General features: G+C 47.5%; 1 protein-coding gene across 2 annotated transcripts in view; it reads left to right on the top strand.

Moving 5' to 3' along the window:
• Positions 1–21409, top strand: part of ATP13A3 (ATPase 13A3) — a 75769-nt gene that overhangs the window by 38417 nt on the left and 15943 nt on the right. For both annotated transcript variants that reach the window (XM_036753940.1, XM_036753939.1), the window contains exons 10-28: positions 759–890; positions 1745–1924; positions 2577–2734; positions 3017–3205; positions 4306–4367; positions 4812–4962; positions 6544–6660; positions 8599–8616; positions 8715–8868; positions 8989–9109; positions 14713–14837; positions 15489–15667; positions 16150–16272; positions 16359–16438; positions 17173–17215; positions 17304–17413; positions 17604–17700; positions 18540–18612; positions 20761–20938. In XM_036753940.1, the coding sequence (XP_036609835.1) occupies positions 759–890; positions 1745–1924; positions 2577–2734; positions 3017–3205; positions 4306–4367; positions 4812–4962; positions 6544–6660; positions 8599–8616; positions 8715–8868; positions 8989–9109; positions 14713–14837; positions 15489–15667; positions 16150–16272; positions 16359–16438; positions 17173–17215; positions 17304–17413; positions 17604–17700; positions 18540–18612; positions 20761–20938 (2290 nt within the window). The remainder of the gene's footprint in view (positions 1–758; positions 891–1744; positions 1925–2576; positions 2735–3016; positions 3206–4305; positions 4368–4811; positions 4963–6543; positions 6661–8598; positions 8617–8714; positions 8869–8988; positions 9110–14712; positions 14838–15488; positions 15668–16149; positions 16273–16358; positions 16439–17172; positions 17216–17303; positions 17414–17603; positions 17701–18539; positions 18613–20760; positions 20939–21409) is intronic.

Here is a 21409-nt window from a genome sequence, read left to right as displayed (position 1 = left end):
TAAGAGGGATCTGGACAGTCATGAAAGGTCCTCACAGTGCTCAGTTCTGCACACATTAGGCTCCTGCTGTGTCCCGTGGGAGGCCCTGGGCATAGAAAGAGCAGAGGAAGCATTCATTCCTTGTGGAGTTGGGGTGGGGAGATCATCCCTGTAAGTCATCTGCACCCCATCAAGGAAGGGCAGTGGATCGTGTGGGTTTTTATTTTCTATTGACATTATTATTTCCTGGTAGTGTAGACATTGGGTCCTCTCCTGCTTGTAAAAGCAGAACTCTAATCCTGTTAGTGCTCTGTCTAAACCTTGCCTTCCACTCTGGGTTGGCCATGGGTGGCCCCTGCTATCCGTCGTTCACACGCAGGTCTCTGCTCCCTGGCTCAGGCCGGTAACTCCTTTGGAATGCCCTTGTTCTCGCCCGTGCATCATATAAAAACCTTCTCCAATGTCGTCTCTTCCATAGTATTCTTCTTGATCCCCTGGCCTGACAGCTCCTGATGTTATCTTTCTGTTACAACCTTGTGTTATAACCCCCTAATTATGAGCACTGTGAAGGCAGGGACAATTCTTGTGAGCCCTCCTTCCTCTCTGTGCCTTGTTGTTCATGGTTCTGAGATAAAGCATTTAAAAATGCATTTAAATAGGCCTTCCCTCTATCCTGTCTGCTGGGCTAATTGGTCAAGTTCCTTTTGGAGATGGAACTATAGGTGGTGTAAAACAACATTAAACAAACAAGCAAACAAAGCAACCTCTGATCCTTTCAGAAACTGAAGAGATTTTCTCCACTGACCTTGTACCTGGAGACATCATGGTCATCCCGATGAATGGAACAGTCATGCCTTGTGATGCGGTCCTCATTAGTGGTACCTGCATTGTAAATGAGAGCATGCTTACAGGTAAACAGATGGGAAATGATCTTAGAGCAGAGCAAGGCAAAGTCTTTGGGAAATATAATAGAATACTTTACTAGTAAACCCATTTAAGAATTCCTTTTCATACTGTGACTTTAAGGGATTAATATGAGTGAGAGTAAGCATTATAAAAATGACCTGCTCTAATGAGTCAGTGGATCCCACATGGGAATTCTGAAAATGGGAAGAGTCGTTTTTAGCCTGACATGTTAGAATGTTGAACTTGGGGCTTAGGAGAGCCTTGGTTTTGGAGCTTGGCTGTTGTCATTCTCTGTGACCTGGGGCCAGGCGATTAAACTGGCCCGAGGCTCCTTTTCCTCTTTTCTAAAGGGGGACCAGTTTGGGTTGTCCTCCCAACCAGGCAGTTGTTAGGACCAAGTACAGGGCATGTAAAGAAGTGCTCCGTTAATGCTGGTGGTGGCCATTGGTCTTCCCCATCAGTTACCCCTTCTGCCTTTTTGCTTTGACACGGTCCTGGGTGGAACTTGGTCCTCGTCTGGGCCAGCCTCGCTTCCCGTTGACAACTTTTCATCAGCTGGGATCGCTTGGGTGAAGTGAGGACTTTTCCTATGTCCAGCTGCTTCTCACGAGGGGTGGAGGATGGGAAGAGAGTATGTATGTTTAATAATGCCATTATTGTTATACCAGTTATGGTGGTGGTGAAATCATTGTCAGGCGAAAGATGACAGTTTGCAATCAAACTCGGCTCTCTGGATGTGGTTATAGAATCACCAACCTTTTTGTTGAGCTAAATTAAAATCACTGTGAAATGCTCTCATGTTTATTTAGAACAACATGTTAAAGTTTTCTGTGCTGAGGATTTAAACTTTTTGTTTAAGGTGAAAGCGTTCCTGTGACAAAGACTAATTTGCCAAACCCTTCAGTGGATGTGAAAGGAGTGGCAGATGAATTGTACAGCCCAGACCTCCATAAGCGCCATACTTTGTTTTGTGGGACCACTGTCATTCAGACTCGCTTCTACACCGGCGAACTTGTGAAAGCCATTGTGGTCAGGACAGGTAGATGGCGGTTCATTTCCCCACCAGGCATACCTTAAGCTACTAAATTTTCCCAAATGACACGTATCTGGGGAGCTAGAGATGTACTTTTGGATAGCCTCAAGAGATTTCCCTTTTTGGAAAATAGATTATGCCTTTGGATTCCTCATTTTCCCGCATTCCTTCACTCCCGTCTTTGTTTGGAGTTAAGACTTAGTTCTTGGCTGTTCTGCTCTTTTTGAAGCTGTCGTACTTGCTGCTTACAAGTAACAAATGTAAAAACCTTTGGGCTCCTGATTTAGGCCTTCATGTGTCATTGCCATTCGAATTGGGAACTGATAGGGACAAGTGGAAGAAAACTTGAGGATTATGGGGAGGGAATGAATGAGATGATGCTGTGTCAGGAAATTGAGAAATATTCATCTTGTTTCTGTTTCAGATATGAGTAATGGATTTGATTTTATTTGTGTGTACATATATGTGTCTATATATTTACATGTGTACACGTGTACACACACACACAAAATGCATATCTCTTTCTAGCCTTTTGGTATATCATACAGATTTATAGTCAGTCATTCTGACTCCAGTCTAAAAACAGGACAGATAGTTTCAGCTCCTGTTTTTGACCAGGGATTTGCCTGCATTCACTGGTTAAATATTCTCTCTCCAGGATTTAGTACTTCTAAAGGCCAGCTTGTACGTTCCATACTGTATCCCAAACCAACGGATTTCAAACTCTACAGAGATGCCTACATGTTTCTGCTCTGTCTTGTAGTGGTGGCTGGCATTGGATTTATTTACACCATCGTCCATAGCATACTGAATAAGGTACAGAAGGGTTGGGTAATGGCCTTGTTCATCCTTGGAAGGGAAGTCCAGAACTACTCTCTGGGGTGATTAGGTTAAATTGGTTTGATTTCCTGCTGGCTTTTCTCAAGAGATTACTGACTAGGTACACTGTTGATTGGCATGTAATAGCAACTGACTCAAGAAAGAGGCTTGTTTACATGTACCCCCTCTACAAATGGAACATTTCGGACAGTTCCAAGAGGGGCCTCTTTGAAGCAGACTCAGGTGGTGTGATGGGTGCTTTCCTTGGCCTAATTCTAGGTCCCAGCTGGTGTCATAGTCATCGAGTCTCTGGATATCATCACGATTACTGTGCCTCCTGCACTTCCGGCTGCAATGACTGCTGGCATTGTGTATGCACAAAGGAGACTGAAAAAAATTGGCATCTTTTGCATTAGCCCTCAGCGGATAAACATCTGTGGACAGCTCAACCTGGTGTGTTTTGACAAGGTAAGGCCAGTTTTATGTGTATTGTTTTTTTGTATTTATAGCTTCAAGTTGGAAATTAAATGCAGTTTTAAATTTTTTTAATGAATTCTCCCCCCTCCCTTAGTGTATATTTTTTCTCCTTTTGAATATTTTTCTGATCAGCCTTTCTATTTTGAAAATTTTGTCACTGTTTTGGCCCTCCCCTGTGCCTTGGTGGCCTCGTGGCCTGCTGCCCCTGGCTTCTGTGTGACAGACCCCAGGCAGGTAGGCCACTTGGTCCAGCCTGTGTGTTCTCCCGGGGAGTAGCTGCCTTTCCCAGAGTGGTCAACTTTAAATGGTTCCAACAGCACCAGTGATCCTTGTTGAGGAGGAGAATTAGCGTTTCAAAACCACAGGATTGCTTCCCCTTGAACTTCCCTTGTCACCATTGTCATCAAGATTTCTATTGGCACCCATTCTCATTCACTGAGAATTATTGGAGCTTTCCCTTTCTCAGACTTGATTGGGATCGACCTTTTTGCTCTGTTTAATATGGAGGGTTTTCAGATGCCAGGTGTTCAGGCTCCGAATTTATGGAGATTGAGAGACTCACAGGCAGAGCAAGGGCGTGAGCCCTGCTTTAGCACCTGCTCTGTGCTAGGTCTTATACTGACAATACCTGCCCCTAAGGAGCGCCCATTCTCATGGGAGAAGATAATAAAAGAGGAGCTCGCCAGTCCTCAGAGTCTAAAAACCTGGGGGGAAGTATTTAAAAAGATGTCCAACTTCTGCCTCCAGAAAGAAGCTTTTTCCAGGACAAATCACTTTTCACTTTGGCTTCATGTACTTTCCTGAGAGACCTTCTCTGAGGAAGGAAGTTCTCACACAGGGAAGTCCCAGACCTTAGGCCTAGTCCTTACCTTACCACGTTCTCCCTGAAATGAAACTCCTTCTTCAAGAAAGCTTTCACATAAACAAAGTATTTCCATCTCTGAGCAGTAACTAACAGATTATGGGAGGGGAACCTTATTATGTCCTTAAGAAAATGTGTTACTATATGTAGGACCTACACACATGGTCTTGACCTTAGTGCTCGTGTGGTTTCTTCGAAGGCTCCAGTGATGGCAGACTTTGTTTTTCAGACTGGAACACTTACTGAAGATGGCTTAGACCTTTGGGGCATTCAGAGAGCAGAGAATGCACAGTAAGAATTTATCTGGTTTTCTACTTTGGGATTCTGATAAATTTTCCACATCTTGTCTGATTATTCATCGTGTTGTAAAGTAAAATGCACCGTTAGGCCTTTCGTGTTGCCCTCTGAGGATTTCCAGGCAGGAGGAAGAGTCAAGCTTTTGATAGACCGTGTGGAATAAGCGCATTGTTAGATACTCAAAGATGGATGCCCTGGCCCCCAGTGGAACCTTGGAGGGCTCTCTGAGGAACCAGCCCTAGCTTTGGAGAACCCAAGGAGATGCCCTGCCTTGCAGTCCATCCCTCCGATTAGGACTGAGTAAAAGGGCATGGGAAGGGGGATGTGCAAAGAGTTTTCCACTTTCCAGACTTGAAGGACATTTGGAGCAGCCTTTGCAAATTCCTGGAATGATGGTTTGGGGCGCCAGGCCTTTCTCACAGGTTTGTGCCTCTTCAGTTTCCAGATGCCGGAGGAGAAAGCGTGCAGCGAGAGCCTGGTGAAATCGCATTTTGTCGCTTGCATGGCCACCTGCCATTCCCTGACAAAAATTGAAGGGCAGCTTTCTGGTGATCCACTTGATTTGAAGATGTTTGAAGCTATTGGATGGGTAAGAGGAGCCTTTCCTCCAAACTGTTTGTTATGTGAGCCCAAGGTGGGGGTGTCCTGACCAGTTACTCTTTGTTGGCGAGAATGGAGCACAGAATCAAATCTCCCCTGTTGAGTCTCTGAGCGTTGTGAAGGAGCAAGTCAGGGACTGATGACATATTTGGAGGTACCTGATAGATGGCCGGTGCATCACGCCTTCAACCAGCCATGTAGCACGTGTCCCAGGCTTCTCCGGGGCTTCTTCACCTGGGATGTTGCACAAGACGTACAGAGGGCCCCTTTGCTTGCCTTCGTTAGCCCTTGTTTTCCTTTGCCCTGCTTTGTATTCAATACGCTTAAAAACATGGTTCAGAGAAGGGTTCCCTTGGTGTCCCCAGACAAAGCCCCTGGGGAAGCAGCTCTGTTCTCCAAGGTCTCCTGTTTCAGCTTCGGCTTCTCTGCTGTCCATGGTGCTAGAATGCTCCCATCCCTGCCTCGGAGAATGAGGAGACCCTCATCCTCCTTCCCTGTCTGAGTGTTACTGAGCGTGAGCTCCTCTTTTTTTGACTTCTCCTCTGGGTGAGGGCTGGGGTTTAGTCCTGGCTTCTTTGTTAGCTCCCAGCGCATCTTCCAGGTAGCCTCCTATGTTCTAGCTGCTCTGTGGTGGCTGGTTGGGAGATGGGCAGTTTGCTTTACTCCTTACATTTGAGTCCTTTAGATCAGATTTGCAAAATTCCTGGCAAATCCCTTCTTAGCAGTCCTGAATAGTCAGGCCGTTTACTTGCCAGTCCCCTTTTATTCCCATGTTAAGTTGTGGTGCAGAAAACCAAATCAGGTCCTCAAGACCCTGTCTGTCTAATTCTGTGCTTTTCATTTTTTCTTGTTTTATAATGAACTTAAAACCAGTAAACATTTTATTATACAAAGAACAGAAGAGAGGATTTTTGAGATTGGAAACATGTTGGTTTTTTTTTAAGTTAAACATTATCTTTTTAGTTGCTAGCTAGCTGTTCACTCCTTCTAGTTACGCAGGTTAGTGTAGGACACCCCTGGTTTTGACTTAGGAGTACACAGGGTTTTGTTGTCAATAGGCTTCTAAGCAATATTATACAGGAGGTCAAATTGTGCTTACCTCTCACTTTAGTACCCCTCTCTTCTCAAACCAAGCCAGGCCTGTTGGTCTCCCACCACCTGCTGGCCCTTAGCCAGGGGTTTCCTGCCACCAAGGGACCTCTTCCTCTGCATGAGTTAAAACCCCTCCTCTGTAGATAGCATATTTTAGGAAATTCGATTTACTTAAGTCATAGTAAAGTTTGGAAAAGCAATAAGTTTAGGCCTCCCTATTTCTTATGTTTAAAAAGAAAAAAGCTAATTTTGGAGGGATAGAGAAAGTAATGGACAATATTATAGACAGTTATTTGGGATATTGATTCATCCTCCAGTGATTTGCTGGCATTCCTCCTCCCCTCCCCCAATGCTGCCCTCCCTTCCAGGGATCTGTGTCAGACTTATGTGATGGTGGGATTCTGCCCCCTTGGTCTTCTCTCCCCCAGAGGAGAGGCCCGGCCTGGTTGCTTTTATTCTCTCTTCTCCTTCTCCTTAGATTCTAGAAGAAGCGACTGAAGAAGAGACGGCCCTTCACAATCGGATCATGCCCACTGTTGTCCGTCCTCCTAAACAGCTTCTTCCTGAACCCAAACCCGCAGCAAACCAGTCAATGGTAGGATGGCGTTGCATGTTAGGCCACCATGTGGTCGATTTTATTCGCTTTTGCTGTTGTTTGTGTGTTTGAAATTAGAAAGCCTTTTCTTCTACTCACATCCGTCCTCGATGAAAAGGCTGTTTAACCTGGAAGAACCTTGCAGCATCTCCGTGTTGGACTTTCATCCACTGGAGAGCTCATGGGTCATACTTGGGTTTGGGGAGCTTGGTCCTCCATGATGCCTGCCTCCTTTAATTCCCATTCATTCCCCCCCCCCCAAAAAAAAATTATTTATTTATTTTTGGAGGGGGGAAGGAAGGGCAATTGGGGTTAAGTGACTTGCCCAAGGTCACACAGCTAGTAAGTGTGTCAAGTGTCTGAGGCCAGATTTGAACTCAGGTCGTCCTGACTCCAGGGCCGATGCTCTACTCACTGTGCCACCTAGCTGCCCCCATTCCCATTCTTTATGTAGTGTCTTATTGTGATTTTCTGCACTTGAAAGCGAATCAGTGGGATAGAAATGACTGTCCAACAGCTTTCTGACAACAAACGTCTGTGGCACAAGGTACAAAGCAGGGAGATGCCTACTTGACCCGGGTATAGACTGCTGTGAAGGAGCAAGCTCTCACAGAGTCCAAGCCCAGTGAGGACTTCCATCAGTGCTGAGGTTGTCCACTGGCTCCTGCACACTGATTACATTGAGGCCTGGAGTGTGGCAGAGTCTCCTGGAAGAGATGCGTGATTGCATTCCATCCTTCCATCCAGGCCTGGCTGGGCCTATGGGGAAAGGAGGGACATCCCGTTCCTGTGGGCTTCCTTTATCAGTCACGTGGCTGAGCCTTCCTGCATGGCGACCTCCTCTCTCCTCCTTTTCCAGCTACATTGCTGCCTAATGGACTGTGTCCAGAGGCGAAACGCCAAGGGATGGGGGTGACTTCCTGGACCTCTCTCCTCAAGCCCCATGTTCTGTCCCCTGCTCCCTTCCTCCTTTCCCATCCCCAGACATCCCACTCATCCTACCTCAAAGGTGACAGACTGCTCTCATTTCAACATTTTTCTTTCCGTCTTCCCTCCTGATGACCTCCCCAGAGGCCCTTTCCTGCCTCCTATTAGACTTTCCCTCTTGTACCCTTGCTGGTAGAGGTAGAGCGGTCAGAATACTGCACACTCCCCTCCCATCACATGAGATCCCTGTTTGAAGCTCACACCATCCCTGGATCATCTGGTTGTGGTTCATGTTGTTGTTGTTTGCTGACCTCCAGGATATTCTCCTTTCATCTATGAGTCCAGAGCCTGGCTGGCAGTCTTCCTCTCATCCCTTTCTCTTGGCCTCCTGCTTGGGAACCTGAGCAGACATACTGACGCTCCCTCCCGCACCCCGCCTCCCCATCACTTGCATCCCCCACCTCATGTTCATGAACTCTGCCCCTAATCCCTTGACCTTCCCCAAATCCTGGTCTTCATCCTCCCTGTGATCTCCAGTCCTTCAGCCCCTCGGTTGTTTCTGAAACCAGCGCTGCCCTGCTGACTCCATTCTCCTTGTCCCTTCTTGACTGCACTCCACACACTATTCCCCTCTTCCTATTCCTTGCCCCCTCATCCCATTGACAGTCAGGCCTTGCCAAACCCCAGCCTTGGCTCACTCCCACCTTCCCACTGCTGCTGAGCAGTGTACTGGTGTTGTGCCATGATGAGGAGTACCTGGGCTGCTGTAGAAGAGAGGCGAGAAAGTTCTAGGTGTGAAACATTTCACTGGGAGCCCCCTCAGCACCAAGTCTCAGTGGCCCGGCCCCTCCTCAAGCACTGGCAAAGGCTGGGCCTGGGTCAGCCTGGTTTTGTTTCTTCCTCATATTTCCAGTCCTTCCTGATACTTGCCAAATCAAGGGACATTTGTAAACCTTTATGGTGGCATTTGCAGCCCCAAGTAATATCTGACTTTTCTCTTTCTCTTTTCAGGAGCTTTTCGAGCTTTCCGTAAGTGTTGTCTCCTTCTTTCCTTCCTTCCTTCATTTATTTGGGGGGCGGGGTGGCTGTGGCAGCTGTGGGGTAATGCCCACTGTGATCTCTCACAGGCCAACTATGAGATAGGAATTGTTCGGCAGTTCCCGTTTTCTTCTGCCTTGCAACGAATGAGTGTGGTGGCCCGAATTCTAGGGGACAAAAAGATGGATGCGTACATGAAGGGGGCCCCTGAGGTCATCGCTGGCCTCTGTAAACCAGAGACGGGTAAGGCGGGCGTGCAGTGGGGCAGGAAGCGGCGGGGGGGGGGGGGGGGGGGGGGGGGAGGGGCGGGGGGGGCTGGCTCTCAGGCTGTCAGACAAACAAAGCCTTGGGTTTTCCTTTCAGTTCCCAGTGACTTTGAAAAAGTTTTGGAAGACTATACGAAGCAGGGCTTCCGTGTGATCGCTCTGGCACACCGAAAACTGGAAGCCAAGCTGACGTGGCACAAGATCCAGAACATCAACAGGTGAGAGGGACTGGCTGTGGTGAGAGGTGTTTTTACTGGGGCAGATTTAGCATAAACTTTGTGTTATTGGGCAGCAGGGGGGCCTCCCCTTCCTGGGTGGCCTTCTGGTTGCTCCCCCACTATGGGGTGCATTAACCCTAACCCTCTTGCCTTGGTATCAGAGGCGTCCCCTGGGCCTTCGAGTGTTTCCCTTCCCTCGACTCTCAGGTTCCCATTTTCCCTCCCAGTTTCAGCTGTAGCATGATCACAACCTCCCCCACTACTTTCAGTTCATTTTCTATGTGTTTTCCCCCAATTTCATTTGTTTTTGTTTTTTTACCATGTTGCACGATACCTGGCCTTTTAAATAAATGCCTGTGCATTGAGTGATGCCTGATGGGTATGAGAGGAATGATGCCTCTTCATTTTTTGGAATGGGGCTTTTTCAGCTTCTCCAGATCTAATGACGTCTCAGGTCAGGAGGATGATTTAAATCTAAAATATAGCAAGGCAAAAGGGCTCTGGCTGTGTGTGTGTGTGTGGTGTGTATCTGCCTGTGCGTGCATTTGTGTGCATGTGTGTTTTTTGTGGACTCGTCAGCTCTATTAGGTTGCCTTCTCATCTCTGGTCAGATGTCTTGGTCTCTCCTGAGCTCAGCATCTCCCTAATCATGCTCTGGCCATTGGACATGTGGAAAGGGTGGTTCAGATGAAGCTCTAAGTTTATCAGTGAGTGAACCCAGGAACCGTGAAGACCGGTGTAGGGACAGTCCCTCAGGAGAAAGGGAAGGGGTGAGAAGAGAGTCCAAGTAGTGGCCCCAAGACAAAGGGAAGGTGGAATGGTGTGAAGGGAGACTCATGGCAGGGAATGAGTCAGCCAGTCAGTGTAGTCAGTGACTCCTGTGCCAGGCAGGAGCTGGGTGAAGGCTTCCCACCTGCCATCCTCCTCCCTTCCTTCAGCTTTCCCTCACTTCTCCATCGCCTGCAGGCTGGTTTACAGCTGTGCTGCTCTCTCCAAGGCTGTCAGTGAGCTTTGCACTCTCAGTTTTCTTTGCAGCAGCCATCTGTCCATTTCTTCTGAACTTTCTCTTTCCTGGATTGCTAGGAGAGTGTTCTGTCTTGGTTCTTCTTTGTGTGTTTCAGTCTCTTGTGAGATCATCCTGTGTTTCCTTCTCCAACACTAGGCCTTTCTCTCTTTTTTGCTCTTATTTATCTCCCATGAATTCTGTTATCTCTGTACTAGCATCCCTCCATATCTCTTCACATCTCCATGCTAATCACTCCCAAATATCTGTCTCTAGGCCCTTATTACCAGCGGACACCTTCTTGTCCTGGAGACTTCTCCAAGTTAAACGTTCCAAAGCCATCACTCGTCTAAATTTCCCTGTTTTTGCTGATGACAGCCCTGACCTTCCAGTGACTTCACTGTCCCATATCGTCTCATACAATCACTTGCCAGATCTTACTGATTCTAATTGGATACCATCTCTTTCAGCCCTCTTCATCAGTCAGTATATAAACACTTATTAAGCGACTGCTCTGTGGAGTTCAACAAAAACTATTTATAGAGCAAAAATGTAAATACAGATATATTATAAGCATGTGGTAGACCACAAGCCCTCAAGGACCTCACAGTCTAATGAGGGAGAATAGTAATCGACAAGTATACACAAAGCAAGTGTGATACAGGATAAATAGGAACCAATCTTAATTAGAATAAAGGGTTGGAAGAGGCTTCCTGTAGAAGGTGGGATTTTAACCAGGACTTAAAGGAAGCCAGGAAGTGGAGATGAGGAGGGAGACCATTCCATGCAGGGGAGTTGGCTAGAAAATGGCCAAAGATGAGAGATGAAAGGTCTTGTTGGCATAACAGCCAGGAGGCTGGGGTCATTGGGTTGAAGAGTAAGGGAGTAAGGGGAGGGAATAAGGTGTAAGGATATTGGAAAGGTTATGAAGGGCTTGGAATGCCAAGTAGAGGATTTTGTATTTGATCTTGGAGGTTATAGGGAGCCACTAGGGCAGGGCCCTTGCACCCCCCAACAGCTGTTGCCATAGTCCAGGTATGAGGTGAGGAGGACCTATACAAGGTTGAGGGCAGGGTCAAAAAAGAGAAGGTGGGGGTAGTGAAGAGATGATAACAGGATGAAATTGAGGAGAAATGTAGGGGTGAGATTGACCAGAGATGCTGCAGAGGTGAAATTGACCGGAGATGCTGCAGAGGTGAGATTGACCAGAGATGCTGCAGAGGTGAAATTGACCAGAGATGCTGCAGAGGTGAAAGTGACCGGAGATGCTGCAGAGGTGAGCTTTGGCCACAGCTTGGCTATAGGACTTGAGAGTGAGGGTTCAGGATGATTCCTAGGTTGTGAGCCGGAGGGTTTAGAAGGAAGGCATTACCCTCTGTAGTAATAGTGAAGGTAGGAGTGGGTGGGGGAGCAGCTTTTTGAGAAAAATGAGCTCTGTTTTGGGCATGTTGAAAGTTTAAACTATCTACTGGACCTCCAGTTCAAGATGTCTAAAAAGCAGTTAGAGATGTAAGGATGGAGGTCAGCAGAGAGGTTAGGGGAAAGAGGTAAACTTGAGTCATCAGTGTAGAGAGAGTAATTAAATCCACATGAGCTGATGAGATTACTAAGTGAAGTAGTATAGAGGGAGAAGAGAAGATGGCCCAGGACAGAGCCTTAAGGGGTACCTGTGGTTAAAAGGCATGATCTGGAGGAGGATCCACAAAGGAGACAGCGAAGGAGTGGTCAGGTAGAAGGAGAACCAGGAGAGAGGGGTGTCCTGAAAATGAGAGAAGAGAGTGTCAGAGAGGAGAGAGTGATCAACTGTGGCAAAGGCTGAGGAGAAGTCAAGGAGAATTAGAATTCAAAAAAAGGCCATTGGATTTGGTGATTAAGAGATAGATCACCGTTAACTTTGGAGAGAAGTTTCACTGGAATGAGTTCAGAAGCCAGACTGTAAGAAGCTCAGCAGAGGGAGAGGAGACAGTGGGGGGGGCCTGTTGTAGGCGCCTTCTCAAGGAGTTTAGCCACAAAGGGCAGATAAGATATAGGATGATAGGTAGCAGTTATGAAAAGATCCAAGAGATGGTTTTCTCAGGATGGAGGAGACTTGGGCATGTTTGTGGGCAGTAGAGAAGGAGCCAGCAGAGAGGGAGGGATTGAAGATAAGTGAAACCACTTTCACAAATGACAAAGAGGGCGATCTGTTGGAGGAGATGGGATGGAAGGCGATCTCTTTGGCAGGTGGAGGTTGGCTTTGATCAAGAGTAGAGCCGCTTTATTTTGTGAGATAGGGGAGAAGGAGGAGAGGGGGCACAAGGGGGAGCTCACAGTGAATGGCTTTTTTTGTTTTCTGTAAAGTCTCGGCTGAGGGAGTAGGGGGAGAGGGAGCCATGGAAGAGGTTTGGAAGGGGCTTGGAGGAGAGTGGGTTAGGGAACTAATTAGGGAGGGGTAAAAGGATTGCCCAGCAGCAGTGTGGGCTCATTGAGGTTATAAAACATAGATGAAGAGTAGGCTTATGTAAGAAAGGGCTGAGGAAGAGGTGGCATGAGGTAGCCGTACACTTTAGCTCCTCATCGTTTCCTTTCTAAGCGTGTCAGATAAAAGCCCCCAAGCTCCAGTCTGGCAGACCCTAGGCATTACCCTGCATTCTTAGTTATCCTCATCATTAATAATATCCGTGCGGTGCTTACAAAGGTCTTTATAACAGGGGTTCATGTGATGATCACAACAAGGTAGATGCCATTATTAGCCTCTTTTTCCAGATGAGGAAACTGAGGCAGGCTGATTAAGTGACTTTGCCTGTCAAGCCCAGCATGCCAATGCCTGAAAATAAATGTGAATGGGGGTTCTCTTGACTCCAAGTTCAGCACTCACTCCATCTGCTGTGCCTCCTGCTTTCACAGACCATTCCCCGTGACAGGAATGTTCTCCTCCCTCCCGCCTGCCTCTTAGGATCCCTTCCTTCAAGGCTCAGCTCAGCTCCTTACATACCCTGTCATTAGCCACCCCCTTCCCACCTCATTTAGGCTTCTGGCAGCAGCCCAGGCCTCTCCCCCAGTTTGCCAGACCATGGCACAGACACCTTCCCTCCTCTCCCCTGAAGAAGAGCTTCCACCAGCACCCTCCACAGGATGAAGGCCTTCCCTCTTCCTGTCCTTCCTCACTGTTCCCTTCTCTCCACTCACATGGCCCCTTTCCAGTTCGGACCCTCCTGTCTCTCCCTGGGACTATTACAATAGCCTTTGATTGGTTAATTGACACTCTCTGTCCCATGTTATCTCTCACACAGCCCCCATGTCTGACCATGCTATACCCCAATGCCCTCCTCAAACTCCAGGGGGTCCCTTGTTCCCTGGAAGATCAAATATTAAGTTCTTTGGCATTTAAATTCCATCCAATTTAAAATCTAACATTTACTAAGCACCTACTAGGTGCCAGGCACTATGCTAAATCCTAGGGGTACAGAGGAGGGCAAAAGACAGTTCCTGCCCTCGAGGAACTCCTAGTTTGATGAGGGAGACAATCAACCATGTCTCCAACCCAAGGGCCTCCTCTTACCTGTCCCCTCCCCGAATTCTGTGCTTTTCCTGCTCCCCCATCCCCTAGAGTAGGAATGCTTTTCCTTCTTACCTCACCTCTTAGAATCCCTGCTCCCTTCAAGACTCAGCTCAAGGCCCCCTTCTGCAGGTGGGGCCTTTCTAGAGCCTTCTTTTCCTTCAGTATCTTCCATCAACCCTGCCTACCTGTTGATGTTGTTGCTGCCTCTGCAGAACAGGAGGCCCTCTTTCTTCCTTCTCTCTTTTTGCCCACGGTTCACCCCAGAGCTGGTGGAGACTGATCCATTGAGGGCGAGCTCTGGAGGAGAGAGACAGATGCATCCCAGTGTCTAGGCAGCCTCTTGGCTCCCACACAGCAGGTGCTTAATCAGTGTGAGGTCGAAAAGAAGAACAAGACATTAAATTCATCTTTATTATGAACATAACAATCACCAGCAAGAGAACCAAGAAGTGGATTCACAGGAAGCTCAGCTGTTAACAGTTTATTTTGAAAGTGTTTATTCACATAATGTGGTAGTTACACAATGGCCTTGGAACGGAGTTACTGAGGCTTTCTTCTTTTTTTCTGCCTCTCTCATTCCCCCTTCTCTCCCCACTGACCATGGCGGACCCTGTATGTTTCACCAGCCTTTTCACATGTTCATCTGCATCAGCGCATACGTTGGCTCGTATAATTGAGCTTTTTCAGTGATCTAACACTTGGGACAATTCTAAATTGGATTCACACTCTGTTCATCCCGTGTTTCCCCCCTCCCCCCCGCCATCGCTGCCCTTTTTGGCACCCATGACTTCCTTCTGACCCCCCTCCCCCATCTCTCCTCTTGTTTGTGCTGCCTCCTTCTCAAAAGGCTGGCATTGATTTTTTACATATTCTGTATTTCCTCATTTTATACACATTTCACTTTGATAGGATTAAAACTTGTGGAGGACACAGCCACGTACTTTTGTCTGTCTCCGTCTCATGGTCTGACATGGACCAGGTGCTTAATAACTTGTGCTGCTTTCTTGATTTCTTAGAGGTGAGAACAAGTAAATTTAATGAACAACTTCCATTTGACAGAGATGCCATTGAAAGCAACATGGATTTTATGGGATTAATTATAATGCAGAACAAATTAAAACAAGAAACCCCTGCTGTACTTGAAGATTTGCGTAAAGCCAACATTCGTACGGTCATGGTCACAGGTAAGCTGATTGCCCAGAGCTTTGATGCTAGCCCACACCTCGCGTCAGCTTTCCTAGGAATATTTCCCACTGCGCTGTTAGTTCTCCCTTTAGTCAAGATCAGAATCTTTCCCTGAGGGATCTCTGCTTTATTCTTGGGTAGACAGTGAGGTCCCGCCATAGCACTTCCATTTCAGTGGTGCCGGTTATGTGGCTGTTCTGTGGGCTCGGTGGTCACCATTTGGAAGCCTGGGGCTGTTGTTAGGCATGGATGGTCCATGATGCGCGTCACCGGAAGGAATTTCCTCATCTGGGTGCTGCCGGGGAGAGCCATTTGAGTATTTGATGAAGAGGCGGTGATGACACACTCTTCACACACCAGCCTCTCCTGATGTCAACATAAACTGGAAAAACAAATTATGGGAAGACAGAGCACAACTTAAGGCAGCCTAAAGGCCTTTGAGTGAGAAGATTCAAATGTTTTCCACCTTCGTGCCCTGCTGCCTTTTTTTATGGAGTGGGATGGGCCTTCTCGACATGGAGGGATGAGTTAAAACTTGTGGAGGTTAGGCAATGCCGTGTCCGTATGTCCGTACAGTCGATGTTGTATTTAGCCGGTGGAAATGGGTCAGCATTTCTGTTTCAGCTTGACTTTTATGTTTTGGAAACCAGGTGACAACATGTTAACTGCTATCTCCGTGGCCAGAGACTGTGGAATGATTCTACCTCAGGATAAAGTGATCATTGCGGATGGACTACCTCCCAAGGACGGACAAGTGGCCAAAATCAACTGGCATTATGCAGACACTCTAACCACAAAATGCACTAGCTCTCCAGAGATCGACTCTGAGGTGATTGCAGATGAGGCTTGTTGATGACTGTCAGTTCCAATCCTGGTGTGTGCCCCACACCCTCTTTGGTTTGCACTAGGTCATTCGACCTTGTGTTTGATTTTCCTTTTTAATCTGTGAAACTAGGAGTACTTTATTTTCTTCTTGTTTATTCCTTCATTTATTTCAACACCTTCCCCCAGTTACGTATAAAAACAATTTTTAACATTCTTTTAAAAAACTTTTGAGTTCCAAATTCTCTCCCTTTCCACCCTCCCCCCGCCCCATTGAGAAGGCAAGCAGTTTGATATAGGTTATATATACATGTGTAGTCATGCAAAACATATCCATGACAGTCATGTTATGAAAGAAAACATAGACAAAGTGAAAAAGGAGTGTTTCAGTCTGTATTCAGACGCCATCAGTTCTCTCTCTGGGGGTGGAGGGCATTTTTCATCCCAACTCCTTCAGAGTTGTCCTGGATCTTTGTATTGAACGCACAGGATATCCCAATTAAGTTGGCCCACGACAGCCTAGAGGATCTTCAGGTGGCCCCCTATCATTTTGCAATGAATGGAAAGTCATTTTCTGTGATCCTGGAGCATTTTCAGGACCTGGTGCCCAAGGTGAGTGACCTGCGTGTGGTCGCGCTTGGCGTGGGCACACCCGGTGTGGGTAGAGCCAGAGAGTTCTAAGAAATCCTTTCTTCCAGTTGGTGTTGCATGGCACCGTGTTCGCGCGCATGGCCCCTGATCAGAAGACACAGCTGGTCGAAGCACTGCAGAACGTGGAGTGAGTAACCCTGGGATTTTAGAACGGTGGCATTGTGGACCCCCACCCATCCCAGAGGGCACCGTAGTCGCAGGAGCTCTTCCTGGGGGCTTGTCTCTGGGGCTCCGGATCAGCTTTCTGGAAGCTCCATAAAGTAGAATGTTTTTTATTCGATTGCTCTTATTTAACTGGAAAAAAAAGAAAAACCTTGGTAATTTTTAAGTTTGTGAAGGAAATATCTTTATTCCCCTAAAAAGATTTTAGGAAAAAACAGCAACTTTATTTGTACATATTTTTACATATCTGAGTTTGTAACACTTGCAGATTTACTTTTTTGCTTTAAAAGGGGTTTTTGTTCAACTCTGCAGAGTTTAGCACAGTGCCTGGCACGTAGTAGGCCCTTCGTAAGTGTGTGTGGAGTCCTTGTCCCGTTAGCCCTCCTTGAGGGAAAAGGGACTTAGCTGAGTAGGAGCATCTTACCTGGTGCCCATGAGGGCCCAGAGGGGGTCCCACATGAGAAGCAGTGGGACATGGTGTGGGACTGGAGCCTAACTCCTCAGATTCCCAAGCCAGTCTGCTCTCCGCTGCCCTACCCTTAGTCAGAGACTCTGGAGAGCCAATAGGCCTTGGAGGGAATGGATCCCCCAGGGCTTCAGAGGGTTTTGCGGGTGAGAATGCCCTGCCAGCCCAGGGCTGTAAGCTGTTTTCCATAACCGTCTTAGCAGATACATCAGAATTTTGTGTTTTTGTTTTAGTTACTACGTGGGAATGTGCGGCGACGGTGCCAATGATTGTGGGGTAAGTGTCTTTTCAGTGTGTGGAGCTGCCTTAACTTAGGTGTCTGCTTCACAACAACCCAACTGACTGGTCTTCTCTTGCTGGGCAGGCCTTGAAGAGGGCCCATGGAGGCATATCCCTGTCTGAGCTCGAGGCTTCAGTGGCATCCCCCTTCACCTCAAGGACCCCTAGTATTGCTTGTGTGCCAAACCTCATCAGGTAAGCATGGCTTCACAGAGTCCTTGCCCAGGGAAGTAGGGTGTGGGGAAGGCCAAGGCCAAGCTGCCCTGCTCCCTGGTTCTTGGAGGGGAGGATACCCGATTTAGTGGGATCCTAGCATGGCACCGGGAGAGCCGAGGCCTGAGGGGGCTTCTTTCTGACGGGGGTGTCCGTTCTCTTCCTCCCACAGGGAAGGCCGGGCAGCCTTGATAACGTCCTTCTGTGTATTTAAATTCATGGCCCTGTACAGTATCATCCAGTATTGTAGCGTCACTTTGCTGTACTCGGTGAGTGGCCGGCTTGGGGCAGGATCGTCTGCCCCAAGGAGCACATTCCTCCTTCTCGTCTTGTTAGCACAGATTGTGGGCCCCCCTTCCCCAACCTCCCGTCCCTTACCATGTCATTTTACTAAAGCTAAGGCCCATTAAATAGGGTAAGAGTGGGAAAGAGGCTTTCTGCTCTGCTTCCTGACCTGCCCCCTGCCCAGTCCACCCACCATCTGCTTAGCACAAAGGGGATTCCACATGCGGGAACAGAACTGTAGAGGAAAGGTGAAATGCCAGGGAGTGTTTCTGAGCTTTGTGTGAGATATCACTCCCTTTGCTCACCCTGTTCACTAGTTGGCAGGGGATACCCAGAATTCTAGGGGCACAAGACACCCCATCCACACACAATAGACCCGGAGGGAAATGTCTGTGTGGGTGCTCACCACATTGTGTTGGGATCGCAGCTGCCAAAAATAGTGATTCTTCTTTCTCAGCCTTGTCAGCCCACACCCTCCTTCCCAGACCATTATCTTAGTGGCAGATGTTTCATTTACATTATGCAGAAGTTTTATTCTGGTGGTCCTTTGAACAGAGTTGGGATTGGGTTTTTTTGACAGAAGACATTTTAATCATCACTTGGGTGGTTTGTATTTGTGTTGTGTCCACTTGAATATTTCGAATTTATACAATTACAAATATGATTCTTGTGTTTCAAGTTGTATTTGATGTTGACTATTCAAATCTAAGATTCATTTTTAAATTTATAGATTAATGTTTAAAAATAACTGTGCCTGTAGTGCATTTTACTGGGCATATGGAAATGTCATTGATTACAAATAAACTAAAACTGATTTCCGTAGATCCTGAGCAATTTAGGAGATTTCCAGTTCCTTTTTATTGATCTGGCCATCATCTTGGTAGTGGTATTTACAAGTGAGTATTTGTCTTTATTTTTTTAAAACCTTGAATTGTATACTTTATTAAAATTATTTTCTGAATAAGGCTATTGCCAACTTTAAAATTAAAGTGAAATGTAAAAATAGTGACGTGGTTGTTTGCGCCAGCCCGAGGCTGGGCCAGGGCATGCCATAGGCTTTGGTCGGCGGCTCGTTCCTTTAGGTTTTTAATGGAAGCGCCTCCTGCTCCCAGATTCCCTACTGGAAGATTGGCCTTGGCGGCTCTTGGCCCCAAAGCCCCTCTCTCAGCTCAGTTCAGCGTAGTGACTGCTCCTGTCTCCCTCTCCTGATCCATTGGCTTCTGTTCTGCCGTCTCCTTAGGATTCCCTTCCCTGGATCCCACCTGCCCCTACCAGCAGCCTCCTCTGCACCTCCACTTCTGTCTTTCCCTCCTTCCCTCCTCATCCTTCTTTACCTCCTGGGGAACCTTTGAGGCTGGTGATGACTTCCTGCTCTCCCCGCCTGCCTGCTTATTCTCAGTCTCCTTTGCTAGCCTCCCCTGAGGCTCGGTCCTGGGCCCTTTTCTCTCTGTTCTGTACTGTTTCAGGTGGTGACCTCCTCAGCCACTGTATACACACTTGTCATCTTTGTCAAGGTGACAAGTCTCCTGCAGCTGTCTGTCTAGTCTCAGTGTCTCTCCTGATCTCCTATATTGGGTCACCAATGGCCTAGTGGTCACACTTTCCCAGGAAGCCCAGGATGCTCTGGCCAAAACAGAGTAGGCCTTCCTCCCTCACTTCCTTTCTTCCAGCACTGGCTCCCAGGCCCCCATTCCCCGAACCCTGCATCTGTGCTGGCATTTAGGGTTAGGGCTAGGGTGATTCTCTTACCCCAGATATCTGATTCATTGAAGAGAAGGAAACACAATAAGCACTCTTACAAACAGGAACTTGTTGGGAGGTTGGTGCTGCCTCCTTTACAGACAGTGTGACACTCAGTGATTTGCCAGAAGTGTTTGAGGGTGCCCTGGACCTCCTGGCCTAGACCTCTGGGCACTGCGCCTCCATTCAGCATTGTCATTCTAACCTTTGCCCTGTTCTGGTGTTCTTCTTCTCTGCTCACATGGTCAAATCCCCACTCCTCTCCTGGACCCTCAGGAGCCTCGCAGCTGGCCTCCTGCTTCCCGTATCTACCTGTTCAGCGGCCAGGTAGCGGTCCTCCTCAGGAAGCTGCCTCCAGGACTGCTCGGACCCTGCCCAGGCTGGCTCCATGGCCTTTTCAGTTGGCTTATTCTTTTTTTTTTTTTTTTTTTTTTGGGCAGGGCAGTTGGGGTTAAGTGACTTGCGCAAGGTCACACAGCTAGTACATGTACCAAGTGTCTGAGACTGGATTTGAATTCAGGTCCGCCTGACTCCAGGTCCAGTGCTGTACTCACTGCGCCGTCTAGCTGCCCCAGTCGGCTTATTTTTTTAACCCCTTGTACACTCTCTCTCATCTGACCCTGCTGATCTCCTTGCTGCTGCTTGAATGTGAAATTCACCTCTCTGCACCTTTGCTAGGGCTGTGCCTTATGCCTGGAGTGCTCTGCCCCTTATCTCCCTCTCCTTGGTCTCCTGTAAGACTCAGCTCAAATGCCACTTTCTGAGGAAATACTTGGCAGTCTGCTGCCCACCTCTAGCTCTAGTAGTATTGTGAGGCCTCTGAGGTGACCTGCCATGCACCCAAGAATTCACAGGCTGTTTCCCTTGTTACAGTAGAAGCTTCTTGAGGGCAAAGCTAGTTTGTCTGACGCTTTCTATCCCTTTATGCCATAACAGATGCTTGGCACATAGTAAGTGCTTAATAAAAACTGAATTTAAAATAGGAAAACTGGTCCAACGTTCTTTCTTCTGAATTCACATGCTTATTCCATTTTCTCTGCCCTGAATGTCTTTTAGATCATTAATTGTAGGTATCGCTGATCATAGCATTGCTGTCCCATACAAGACTTACAGGCAGAGCCCTTGGGGCCTAGAGTGCCAAGACCCTGGGTCTGTGTACCTAGGCACCTTCTGCACCTGCATCCAGGGAGGGGCTGCATTGTGTCTGACGTGTGGGGGCTTCTCTGGGGCATCTTGAACAGAAATAATGGCCCAGTGTGTCAGACAGGACCAGGCAGCTTAACATTTTCCATTCTTTCACACAGTGAGTTTAAATCCTGCCTGGAAGGAACTCGTCGCCCAAAGACCACCCTCAGGCCTCATCTCTGGGGCTCTTCTCTTCTCAGTTCTGTCTCAGATCATCATTTCCATCGGCTTCCAGTGTTTTGGCTTTTTTTGGGTTAGACAGCAGCCTTGGTATGAACATTGGACTCCACATTCAGAGTAAGTTGACCCATGATTTTAAGATATGCTTCAAAATGGTAATTGGGTATAAATGATCAAAGATGGCTAGTTCAATTCCGCCCCCCGCCCCCCTCAATAAAAAACCGAAACATCCCACTGCAGAAAAGGTTCCCATATAATACCACTTGTAGACTTGGGCTGATGTCTCCCTTATGAAATGGGATGTTCAGGATAACAATTTCAGTGCCCGCTCCCCAGGTCCCCCAGCTGAGTCAGTGTTCTGTGTTTCCTGTAATGGAGTCCCCTAGTGTCTGTGTCTCTACCTCTTTCCCTGATGCAGGCTGAAAGTGACTGGCTAGCTTCTCATTTATCGAGGCAAAAAGCTTTTGTTAAAAACTAAACAATTAGCCTAGAAAATGGAGAAATAGATAAAGAGGTTGTACTTCTGACATTAGTTTATGACGAATGAATGAAATTGTGTTGCGTTTTACTTTGTGTATGTAAATGGGT

The sequence above is a fragment of the Trichosurus vulpecula genome, chromosome 4, assembly GCF_011100635.1.
Source record: "Trichosurus vulpecula isolate mTriVul1 chromosome 4, mTriVul1.pri, whole genome shotgun sequence".
Lineage (NCBI taxonomy): Eukaryota > Metazoa > Chordata > Mammalia > Diprotodontia > Phalangeridae > Trichosurus > Trichosurus vulpecula.
This window is presented reverse-complemented; position numbering and strand designations above follow the sequence as displayed.